This window comes from Protopterus annectens, chromosome 7.part1 (assembly GCF_019279795.1).
Source record: "Protopterus annectens isolate FY-2018-M chromosome 7.part1, PAN1.0, whole genome shotgun sequence".
In the NCBI taxonomy this organism is placed as follows: domain Eukaryota; kingdom Metazoa; phylum Chordata; order Ceratodontiformes; family Protopteridae; genus Protopterus; species Protopterus annectens.
The window spans coordinates 541,738,746-541,751,872 of NC_056740.1; the positions used below are offsets into that span (position 1 = coordinate 541,738,746).

Here is a 13,127-nt window from a genome sequence, read left to right on the forward strand (position 1 = left end):
ATCTGTGGGAAATTCCTGAAATACAAACAGCAGTGAATTATTACTGTTATACAATGGCATTACTTAAGAAAGAACTTGCTTACCCTTTTTAAATTATGTCTCTGTATAAGGGTGCTGTTATGTTCTCCTTTAAATAATGTCTTTGTATAATGGTGCTTTAGTGTTCTCCTCTAAATAACATCTTTGTATAATGATGCTGTCACGTTCTCCTTTAAAAAACATCTTTCTATAATGGTGCTGTCATATTCTCCTTTGTCTCTGTATAATGGTGCTGTAGTGATGATCTTCATGTTTCACTGTTGCAGTCATCACACTTGGGTTATCTGCCTGCAGGTAGCCCTCAGTCGGCCCGAATACCAGAGTCTTGGGATTTCTGCATCGGATACTATCACCTCTTCTATGACGTCAGGGGTATAAAACATGCAGCTAATGCCATTACATCAGCTTTTCTCGCCACGCGGGAGCCCAAAGCAGAAGCGGTTGGCAAGTACCGGTTGGCCACTACCTGAAATTTTTGTTTTTCAAGTTTCAGACCTGAAGACTTCTAAAGCTAAGTACCCCGTTGGGGATTCTTTATTCTTGCTTTAACCAGTGTCAGAACAAATTAACAGTTGTCATGCCTGTGGAAAGCAAATACCTCCCAGAAATTTTCATTCTTACTGCATCACCTGTTTAGGCCCAGACCCAGACGTCCCTCGCTGTTGGTTTTGTGCCTTGTTTATCGCCCAAACTATTCATAGTCTGGCTATCTTTGTTGCTAAATTCTTTCGCTCTCATTCTCCGTATTCCAAAATGGCTTCAATAAGCCATCTGACTACCATCATCTTCTTTCGGCTGTTCCCGCTAGGGGTCGCCACAGCAGATCACCTGTTTCCATTTCTTCCTGTCCTCTGCATCTTGCACTGTCACACCAACCACCTGCATGTCCTCTCTCACTACATCCATAAACCTTATCTTAGGCCTTCCTCTTTTCCTGTTACCTGGTAGCTTCATCCTTAGCATCTTTTTCCCAATATACTCGGCATCCCTCCTCAGCACATGTCCAAACCAACGTAATCGTGCCTCTCTGGCTTTGTCTCCAAACCTTCCAACCTGGGATGACCCTCTAATATACTTATTCCTAATCCTGTCCACCCTTGTAACACCCAGTGCAAATCTTAACATCTTTAATTCTGCCACATCCAGCTCAAACTCCTGGCTTTTTGTCAATGCCACTGTCTCCAACCCATATAACATAGCTGGTCTCACTATCCTCTTGTAGATCTTCCCTTTCACTCTGATCTTCTGAAAAAACATAAGGATAAACAGCTGATATGCCGAAGTGGTAAATCACTGTGGCTATGGTGTGCAGGGCCCTGGGTTCGAGACTTGCAAAGGCTGATTATTTACTGCATAGATCCAAAACTGCCAATGACATTTGTTAAGCTAGTCGCCAGTCCACCAGTACTCAGTGAGGTGCTTTTGCAGCCTCTGATACCTGCTTTTACAGATTCGCAGGCCTCTGCTGAGACCCATTCGGAGTCCGGTATGCCACGAGCTTCTTTGATTATGGAACCTGTGGATGTCTCTACCTTGGATGGGTCCAGAGCCGCTGTGCAGGCACTGGCTTCTGAGGGTGTATTCCAACCTTCCAATGTTCGTATTAAACAGACTACTTCATTTCAGACTAAAATGACAGAGTTTCTCAGGCCCGGAGTTCGCACTAGTCCTAGAAAATGGACAACCAAAGTGCATGCTGAAGCTCCCATGCTACAGAAACAAATGCTTAGAATGGCTGAAGACCTTATAACTCTAATTCGGGTAAGCCAGTTTTCCCCCTCTAAAAGACAAAGAATTGAGTTCCCTTCTGATTCAACAGACCATGAGTCCGAATAATCTAGTTACCAGGACAATACCCTTATCTACCTATGAGGATTCGGATGCAGAGGATTCCTTTCCCTCTGCCTCCCCTCCAGAGGACTTTTCTTTTGGTGAAACCTTGCATACCTTAAGAGAGCATTTCTCCTGGGAATGCCAGGACTACCCACAGTCCAAAAAGAGAGAATGTTTAGACTTGCCTCAGCACAGGCCTGTAGCTATTACCCCCTGTCTTGGATATTGTAGATGATGATGTTCTTCGTGTTTCACTGTTGCAGTCATTACATTTGGGTTATCTGCTTGCAGGTAACCCTCAATCGGCCCAATTAACAAAGTCTTAGGTCCTGCGTCGGTTGCTGTCCCTTCTTCCATGACGTCAGGGGTATAAAACATGCAGCCGATGCCATTACATCAGTCTTTCTTGCCGTGCGGTGCCCGAAGCAGAAGGAGTTCGCAAGTGCCAGTCGGCTGACTCCTGAAATTTTCGTTTTCGAGTTTCAGAACCAAAGTCTTCATCTAAAGCTAAGTACCCCGTTGGGGAAACTTTTTCTTGCTCCTTACCGATGTCAGTAAAAGTTAATAATTTCATTATGTGTGGAAAGCAAATACCTCATAAAGATTTTCATTCGTACTGTATTCCTTGCCTAGGCCCTGACCACGACATACCTTGCTGTCGGTTTTGTGCTTTATTTAATCAGTGCACTATCTGTCATCGGTATATTTTCGCCTCTAAATATTTTGGTTCTCGGTTTAATTATCCAGAAATGTCATCGGTTAGCCATCCGACTACTGAGATTCCGAAAAAATGCAAAGATAGACAGGCCGCCGAGGTCCAAAACTGCCGACAAAGCTTCTCCTAAGCCAGTCGCCGGTTAGCCGGTACTCAGTGAGGCGCCTTCGCAGCCCCTGATCCCCGCTATTTCTGATTCGCAGGCCACTACTGAGACCCATTCGGAGTCCGGTATGCCGTGAGATGCTTCATCTGTGGAACCCGCGGATGTCTCTACCTTGGATGGGTCCGGAGCCGCTATGCAGGCAACGACTTCTGAGAGGGTGTATTCAGGTCTACGGACTTGCATATTAAACCGATGACTCCTTCTTTACTTAGGCCTAAATCTCGATCCATGCCTAAAAAAACGATGCCCAGGCCACATGCTCAGGCCTCTATGCCTAAAAAACAAATGAATAAGAATGGCTGAAGATCTAATAACTAGGGGTAGCCAAACCCCCCCTTCTAAGAGGCCTAGGACTGAAGTTGATTATGAATCTTCTGATCAGGATTCTGTTTTTTCTGATTCTTCTGATGATGTGGATTTGCCCTTATCTACTTATGAAGATTCTGATGCAGAGGACTCTATTCCCTCGGCTTCCCCTCCTGAGGATTTTTCTTTTGGGGAAACCTTACATAAGGGAGCATTTCCACTGGGAAAGCAAGGATTTTTCTGATTCAAAAAAGAGGCTTAGGGATTTCCTTCTCTTACCTCAGCATAGGCCTTTAGCTATTCCTCCTGTACTAGACATTGTTGTTGTTGCTTTTTCGGAATTTAGTTTGGTCCCTGCCTCCTGCTCCCAGAAAACATGACAGATACTACAGGGTCCCTGAGTCCCACAAGTTCCTTTTTAAAAATCCTATTGCAGATCCAGAGACTATTTCGCAGGGGCCCAAGGGCATTAAGGCTTCTAATGCTAAAAATCCTACCCCTTCTGGTAAAGACTCCAGGGCGGTGGATAGATGGGGTAACAAGGTTTACACTTCTGCAACCTTGGCCATTAGGGCTTTAAACTGCCAGTTTCATATTTTAAAGTATCAACAACATGTTATTGGACTGCTTATACAGAAAATGATGTTGATTCCTGACTGTGTGGAAAATAAAGAATTACAGGATTTAATGCATTCTGCTGAACAAGTTGGAAAACATACTTTGCAGTGTGGTTTTGATTCATTAGAGGCCTCTTGCAGGGCTGCTGTTACTGGGTCTGTGCTCAGAAGGCATGCTTGGCTTAAGGAGCAATCTTTGCCTGATCATGTTAAAGCTAAATTACTGGATGCTCCCTTAAACCATGACCACCTCTTTGGCATCAAAGCAGAAGTAGTACTTAAAAAGATGGAGGAAAAAGCTAAATCTATGCAAACTGTTAAAGATTTCCTGCAAGTGCAGCCTCCCATATTTAGTAGGCATTGGACCTCCAAGAATTGGTCCTTTCTTGCCTCTTCCAGGCCTTCTCAGTCCAAACCCAGAACCAGCAGAACACCCAGGCTTCAGTCCCAGGGTGCTCACGGGACTAAGCAGTGGGGGGCCCCCACTTCCAAAGCAGGGAGCAGTAAAACTCCCCCTATGGTAAACTGAATGACTTGACTTTAAACCTTCCAAGCCCTGCTTACCTGACTGTTTCTTTAGGGGGAAAGATTGCCCTGCATGCAAAGAATTGGGAAATAATTACCCAGGACAAATGGGTTCTAAGTATAGTTTCCCAAGGATACAGATTCCACTTCCACTCCTTACCAAACCCAAACGGTTGGCCAGACCTACCCCCAAATCAGTGGGCAGAGGCTCAAAAGCAGGTTCTATGTTTTAAACATCAGGGCTTTTTAACCTGTCCCAGAAGAAGAATGGGGGCAAGGTTTTTACGCAAGACATTTTTCCTGGTACTCAGGAAAGAGAATTCCTGGCATCGTGTCCTGGACCTGTCTATCCTAAACATTTTTTGGTAATCCCAAAATTCAAGATGCTAACTCTTCATCAGCTGCTTCCCATGCTAGGCAAAAATGCCTGGTTGGCAACACTGGATTTAAAGGACACCTACCTGCACATCCCAATAAGGGAATCTTGCAGAAGATATCTACACTTCAGAGCAGGCTACATGCACTATCAGTTCTCTGCACTGCCCTTTGGCTTATCTACTGCACCCAGGGTATTCACAAAGTGCCTAGCTCCAGTCATTGCATTTTGCAGGCAAAGAAATATTCAGATATACCCATACCAGGATGATTGTCTAAATCAGGCAGAAAGCCAGGACATACTATTAAATCTGGCATCTGTAAAGAAATTGCTAACTTCTCTGGGGTACACCATAAACGAAAAGAAATCAAATCTTGTACCCTGCCAACAAATTGTATTCCTGGGAGCAAGCTTGAATACAACTTCCCAGATGGCCTTCCTCACGCCAGAGAAACAAGTTCATTTGACAGCCTTCTTCAATCTACTGGCCACAAAGACCCATCTATCTGCAAGTAAAATACTGCAAGCCCTAGGTTTCATGGGCTCTTGCATTCTACTAATTCCATATGCAAAACTGCATATGAGGAAACTACAATGGTATCTAAAAGCCTATGGTGTCAACATTCTCAGGATCTAGAATCAATGATTCCTATCATGCCTTGTCTAAAGATAAGAGTTCCTTTGGTGGGCAGAGGCCTGCCACCAAAACAAGGGACTGCCATTCACTCTACCCCCTGCCGGCCAAACCTTAACAACAGATGCATCAGACTATGCATTGGGGGGACTCACTTGGCAGGGCAGTGCACTCAGGGCAAATGAAACCCAAGTCAAATGCACCTGCATATCAATCAAAAAGAAATGTTAGCTGTACAGAATGCTCTGACAGCCTTCAAGGACCACATTCATCCAGGACAATTATTGGTAAAGACGGACAACACCACTGTTGTGGTACATAAACAAGCAGGAGGAGAACCCATTCATACTCTCTCTTAGACTAGCCATGGCTCTGTGGAACACAGCCTTGAGCTACCAAGTGCACCTACAGGCTCAATTCCTGCCAGGAAAGCTAAATACACTGGTAGGTGACCCAAGCAGAAATCTCTTAAACCCACACAAGTGGAAACTGGAACCAAAGGTATTCAACATGTTGAGAAGCAAATGGGGGAGCCCAGAGGTAGACCTGTTTGCCTCCCCGCGGAACTACCAATTGGACAAATTCTGCACAAGGACTCCTCACAAACAAGCTTGGAAAGTGGATGCCCTGTCCTTCACCTGGAAAAACTTATCAGTTTATGCCTTTCTCCCTCTGTCTCTCCTCTCCAAAGTGCTACTAAAGATCAAACAGGACAAACCAAGGACAATACTGATTGCACCGGACTGGCCATGCCAGCACTGGTACCCCCTCTTGCGCAGTGCGTCACTGCTGGCACTGTGGCACCTGCCTCAGATCCCTCCCCTGCTGTCCCAGCAGGAGGGCCAGATTCTGCACCCACAGTTTCAAACCCTGAACCTTGCAGCCTGGCTAATTACCTGACCTCTCCTTTACCATCTCTCAGTAAGCAAATGATGGATGTCATTCTGGAGGCAAAGAGGCCTACTACTAGGAAATCCTATGCTGAAAAATGGAAAAGATTCTGTTCCTGGAGCTGAATGCGGGGGATGGGCACAGCAGTACCCAATTGATCCCATATTCTTCAATACTTAATTGAGATGCTTCAATAGGGCCCTTCCTTTTCTTCCATCAGCCATTTCAGCACATTACAACGCAGAACCACCCCTCTTCTCTCATCCACTGCTGAAGCAATTCCTCAGAGGGGCCAAAAACTTAAGACCACCCAGGAGAGCCCCTACTCCAGCCTGGGACCTTAACTTTGTATTGGAAACGCTCACTCTTCCTCGCTTTGATCCAGCTGCAAATGTAGAGTTGAAATTCCTTTCTTGGAAAACAGCCTTCCTTCTAGCCATCACTTCAGCAAGGTGTCTGAATTACAGGCCCTCATGGCAGTGGAGTCTTTCATCATCTTTCATGCGGACAAGTTGCCCTCAGGAACAATCCCTCATTTATTCCCAAGGTGGTATCCAGTGTGGCCCTTAATCAGTCCATTCATTTGCCAACCTTCTTTTCTAATCCACAGAACAAAGGGGAACGAATGCTGCACTCCTTGGATGTGCACAGACAACTTAGATTTTGCTTGGACAGGACTAAGCCTCTCAGGATATCTGAACAGCTGCTGGTAGCATTTGCTGCAGGGGCAGAGGGGAAGACCATTTCAAAGCAAACTATTTTTAAGTGGGTAGGCCATTGCATTCATTTTTGCTATAAGCACCATGGAAAACCTACCTCACAGAGGATGAGTATATTCAATCAGGGCTGTATCTATCTCTACAGCCTTTCTCAGTGGTGTCCTTACCAGGGACATCCTATAAGCTACCTGGAGTTCTGTACATACCTTCACCAAGCATTACCACTTGCCAATTTTTTCTAAATCCAGGGCTGGCTTTGCCACTGCAGTCTTGCAGGGCCTTTTAGCTGGTCCAAATGCTAATTGCCTCCTCCCATCCTTATCTTTGGGAGTCTACCCAAATGTGATGACTGCAACAGCGAAACACGAAGAACATAGTACAGTTGTGTACAGTTACCATAAATTTAGATGTTTGAGTGTATTCACTGTTGCAGTCCTGGTTACCCTCCCTCCAACCCCCTGACTTCTATTGACTATTCCTTTATTCTTGTTTACTATGCTTAAAGCTTTTTGGTGTATTTGCTTTTTTGTTGGAGGTGTTAACCTTGTATATAATTGTTTCCCATTGTGGAGGGCGCCTGACATCTGGGGCAAGAAAAACTGATGTAATGGGGTTGGCTGCATGCTTTATACTCCTGACTACCTGACATCTTGGAAGATGAGACTGCAACTGACGCAGAACCCAAGACTTAGATAATCAGGCCGACTGAGGGGTACGTGCAAGCAGATAACCCAAATGTGAGGACTGCAACAGTGAATACACTCTAACATCTACATTTATGGTAAGTGAACACAACTGTACTTTCTGTACACACCTTCACCAAGCATTACCACTTACCTGTCTTTTCTGAATCCAGAGCTGGATTTGCCACAGCAGTCTTACAAGGCCTGCTAGCTAGCCCTACTATTACTTGACTGCTTCCACCCTTCATCAGATTTGGGAATCAACCCAAGTGTGATGACTGCAACAGTAAAACACAACATAGTACAGTTGTGTACACTTAGCATAAATGTAGATGTCTGAGTGTATTCACTGTTGCAGTCCTGGTTACCCTCCCTCCAGCCCCTTGACTCTTCTATGCTTTCTACCTATCTTGTTTTTGGCCATATCTTATCGCTATGGTATTTACTTTTTACTGGAGATGTTCCACACCGTGTAATTGCTTCCTATTTTGGGGGCTCCTGGAATCTGGGGCAAGAAAAATTGATGTAATGGCATCGGCTGCATGTTTTATACCCCTGACGACCTGACGTTGTGGAAGAGGCGATAGCATCTGTTGCAGAAATCCCAAGACTCTGGTATTTGGGCCGACTGGGGGCTACCTGCAGGCAGATAACCCAAGTGTGATGACTGCAACAGTGAATACACTCTATCATCTACATTTATGGTAAGTGTACATAACTGTACTATTTCCTTTAAATAATGTCTTTGTGTAATGGTGCTGTCATGTTCTCTTTTAAATAACGTCTCTGTATGAGGGTGCTTTAGTGTTCTGCTTTAAATAATGTCTTTGTATCATGGTGTTGTAGAATTGTCTTTTAAATGTCTTTGTAGAATGGTGCTGTAGTGTTCTCCTTTAAATAATGTCTCTGCTTAGCAGTGCTGTAGCGTTCTCCACATTCTTACTTGTTTGCTGATGTACCGTACATGAGTATGGGACTTGCTTTCTCACACTTGCACAGTACATCAGTGCAGGAGAACTAACAGAGTAAAGAGAATTTCCATTGCTGGTGTTTTTATTTTTTGGCAGACTGTTAATGCAGGAAATCTGGACAAAGCCCAACATAATGGAGAGGCGCAAAGGTCCAGATATAGGTGCAGATTGTAAATAGTACTCTTGTAACTTAGAAAGTTGCTTGAAGAAGTTTTGTGTTAGAATGTATTTTTTGAAGGTTGTAAAGCCTGAACCTGAAATGTCTGTCAATTAATAACTTCAATCCCCAGTAGCTTGCCAGAAAACTACATTTTTTGTGAGGAACAGACTAATACTATAAAGTGAAAATGTGGGCATGTGAAAGGTATGACTACCGAGATTTTGCTAGGGTTAGTGCAGAAATAAAAGAAAAATCTAGCATGTTTCTGTTTTTAGTTTTGCAGAATGTACATGGTGTTTCATGTATTTTGCTCTGTCCCTCTGCCTAGTGGTATTATGACCTGACTTTTTTTTTTATTGGTATTTGTTTTGTTTACAACTGGCATGCTGGTTAGACTGTCCACTCAGCATGCTCGTGTTTTGAGTAGTAGTGAGCATCGGCATGCTCGTGTTTTGAGTAGTAGTGAGCAGTGAGTTTCATTCTCTGCACACCACACTCACGTTTTTTTTATTGATACAATTATGTATACGTTTGCAAATACATGTATGTATATTATGCATAACTGTAGCTACCTGAAGTCTTAGCAAAAGAGGAGAGTATGTTATGATGTGAACATCTGGATTCCCAGATGGTGTTTCATTAGTATAAACTTAAGGTTTCAGATTTTGAGGTGTGCGTGAGCACATATAGTAAAAGTCTGCCATGTTTGGTTCAGAATTTCCTAGGTGAAGCAAAGTTCACATTAGGATATTTCATGTTAACAGATATATTGTCTCTTGTTAGCACTTTCTAGTGGCTTAAGTCAGCCTACATCCATCTGTCCAGTAGAAATCAAGACCGAGATGAAAGAAAAAGATGAAAACGCACATGAAACAAACTCTTCAGACGACATGAAGTCAGATGATGAAGGATCCCAAAAAGAAATGAAAATGGGGCACAGAGGAAGAACGAGGTAAGGCACGTCATGTTTTGTGGGTTGTGGTAATGGCCCAAAGTATCAATAGAGAATTACCGGTAGGTAGAGAGAGACTATAATAGACTTAGAGTGTGTGTGTGTTGGGGGGGGGGGGTGCCATCAGATAACAGATTTTGTGTGGTTCAACAATTTTTTAATTAAATCTGTTCTAAAACCTTTTTTTCCCCCCATATTACAGTTACTGCATGAAACGAAGTTGGTTGTAGATATGGAAGCCTGTGGTTTGGTGTTAACCTGCTGCTTCGTCTGATGCACACTTTTTTGGAAAAGATACTGGGTCCAGATTTGGGATAGTTTCATGGAAATATTACACTTGGTCCGTGTAACTAAAGTAATGCAATTTGTGAAATCATGACCATCTTCTGACTTTTGCCAGAAAAATATTTTTTTACTGATGAGGTAATATTAAGTGACTGATTTGTATGACTTGGGAACTTGTATTTGATTGACTTAAACTTAAATGTTAAGCAGCATGTAAACACAACGCATGAAGCATTGTGACATGTACGTGAGATTGCTCATTTCATCTTAATGCACCTGTGTGTTAGTTTGCTAATGTCACCATTCATGCTTTGTGCTTTCATTAGTTGAGTTAAATAAACAAACTTTGGTGATAAAATTTAGTTCTGGAGTCTTTCCTCACCACATTTATTAGCCGGAAAATGTGCTGATCCTGGATAACTAGACCTGAAGGCACAAATGGTGTCCACAAGGGTGATGATGTAATAATGTTCTTCATATTGATTACTGCTGCAGTACTTAAGGATATAACAGCCAGCAATTAGTACGGCATATAAAATATTGCACTATAAACTATAGGTGGGAGGTTGGCATGATGGTTAAGGTACTTACCTTAAAGAGACAAAGTGCAGGGTTTGATTTTCACATGGGGTAATTGGGTAAACTTAAAAAGGCTCACATGGGCAGCTAGCCTAGTACTAGTCTATGAACTATAGGAATCAATCCGAGGAGGTTGGAAAAGATTGGGAAGAGAGACGGGATAAGCAAGTCATAAGGAAATAATGGGGAGGACATCTTTGTGGCTCTCAAATATGCAACCAAGTCTAAAGATTTAGGGAATGTCCTCTTATTCCTATGTTGCAGTATTCTTGTGGGATTTCCTGCCCTCAGGTGACTAGTATGTCGGCTCCTATACAAAAGCTTCAGCTTGGCTGTTGCAGCTGCGTGGGACGTCACACGCAGGGCCGTAAACCAGGGGCCTTAAATGTGACGTCTGCATGCACAAACCTCAGAACTTTTCAGCTGCAGACCAACGCATCGTGTGTTCGCTCCTTCACACTAGACGTCTCAAGTTAAGTAACCCATTGGGTTTTTTTTTTCCTTCATATCTGATTGTTATTGCTTAGGCTTGGTGTGTTGTAGCAATTTTAGCTGATGTCAGGTAAAAAGGGTAAATGCCAATGCGGGCTCCAGATGCCTCATAAAGACTCCCATGATCGGTGTGTTTTTTTTGCTTAGACACCACCCTACCACTTGCTCCATTTGTCAGTCGTATGTGCCGAAGACTGTACGCAGCCATCTGGCCTCACTTAACCTCTGTTTAGAAAACCAGTGCCTTATGTGGTTAGCCCTAAGGATGCATCCTGCCTTGGAGGCCGTGTCAGAACCTACGCGCAAGAAGCCCAAGTTTCCTATGCCCTCTTCTTCTGCTGCTCCGTTACCAGACACCCCGGCAGCTGCTGATTTAGGAGCTGAGGGGCGCCCAGCGGGTCAGTCTACTTCGACTACCTTTGTGGAAGAAGTTGCTCAGCAGACGACTGTCACGTCCCCGGAGCCAACCCAGACTACTGTCGAGGTTGAAGGGGAACCAGAATCTGTGGAGCCTCCGACTGGGATCCCGCCTTCGGATATGGTCTCATCAGGCCTGATTCCAAGCCTGCTCCGACATCTACCCTTGCAAAAAAGAAACCGAAAACCAAGCATGCCTCTCCCACTGCAGAAGGCCTACCTGACTGGCAGTCCTTCACTACTTCCCTGATGCAGGCCTTTGTGGCCTTTAGGCCTTCAGCCTCATCCTCTACTGCTTTACCTTTGCTCAGCCCTAAGCCTGCTTCAGCCTCCCCCCCACCCCCCGGACATCTCAGGTTAGGGAAGAAGAGCATGATGCATCCTTTTCCTCCTCTGAGGACTCCATATCCTATACCTCCCAAATTGCTTCACCCCGGATGTATTATTCTCCTGATGAAGACTCTATAGAGGGAGATTCGCCCCCTGAGGATATCACATTTGGTGAAACTATCACCAAAATGAAATTTTATTTCAAATGGGATATCTCACAAATGTCTGATACCCAAAAGAGGTCTTTTGAGCTTCAAGTAGAATCTCCCCCCCCCCCCCCCATTCTGCTGTTCCACCAGTCTTGCCTGCATACCTGGATGCCTTTAATCCTGCATCTAAGACTCCAGACTCACAGCCACTTGCCCCCAAGCATCCAGATCACTTTTACAAAGTGCCTGATGAGCAGAAATTCTTAGTCAAACCACAATTAGCAAACCCAGCAGTGATTACGACCTGTCCGGATAAGCAATCCAGACTCCTTTCCTCTGCCTCACTCCTACCCACAGATAAAGACAGCAAATCTATGGATAGGATTGGTAAGAAGGTCGACACCTCCTCCACTTGCTTTCAGAGCCATTAACTATCAGACGCATATGACTAAATATGCTCTGGACTTGGTCTCTCAAGCCTCTTCCATGCTGGCCACTTTCTCTGACTGCCCCATTAAGGCTGACATCTCTTCCAAACTTTCTCTGGCTACACAAGTAGCCAGACACTCGATTAGATGCAGCTGTGATGCTGCTGAAGCATCTGCTCGCTCTGCAGCATCTGCTTCAGATGTTCATAGTGTTTCACTGTTGCAGTCATGACTGTAGGGTTCTCCCCTGCCGGCAGGCAGTCCTCTGTCGGCCAGAATCCCAAAGTCTGGGTCCGGCGTCGGCTGTTCAACCATGCTCTCTGACGTCAGAGCGCCAGGAGTACAAAGCTGACAGCCGACACCATGTTCCCCAGTCTTTCTTGCCATGCGGTGATAGTTCGCAAGTGCCGGTCGGCTGACTCCTGACAATTTTTTCTGAAAAACTTCAGTCCGAAGACTTTCTTCTCCACTCAAAGCTAAGTACCCTGTTGGGGAAACTTTTTCTTGCTCCAGTCCGATGTCAGAAAAAGTTAATAATTGTATTTCTTGTGGGAAGCAAATACCTCATAAGGATTTTCATTCTTACTGTATTCCTTGCTTAGGCCCTGACCATGACGTAGCTAGTTGTCGGTTTTGTGCTAGATTCAATCAACGTACAATTAAACGAAGGTACGATTTTACATTTCATTACTTCGGTAGGAGTTTTAACTACAAAATGTCGTCTGATACGGTTCCGGCTACCGGAGTTCACAAACGACGCGAGGACAAAGACAGGCCTCCGAGGTCCAAATCTGACGATATCGCACAAGCGGAGCCAGCTTCAGGTTCGGCCGTCGTCAGTGAGGCACTTTTGCAGCCCC

General features: G+C 44.5%; 1 protein-coding gene across 4 annotated transcripts in view; it reads left to right on the forward strand.

The window, feature by feature from the left end:
- The window catches only part of TCF12 (transcription factor 12), a 1,980,472-nt gene that overhangs the window by 1,880,546 nt on the left and 86,799 nt on the right, over nt 1–13,127 (forward strand). For all 4 annotated transcript variants that reach the window (XM_044078972.1, XM_044078971.1, XM_044078973.1 and 1 more), the window contains one exon: nt 9,419–9,587. In XM_044078972.1, coding sequence (XP_043934907.1) covers nt 9,419–9,587 — 169 coding nt within the window. The remainder of the gene's footprint in view (nt 1–9,418; nt 9,588–13,127) is intronic.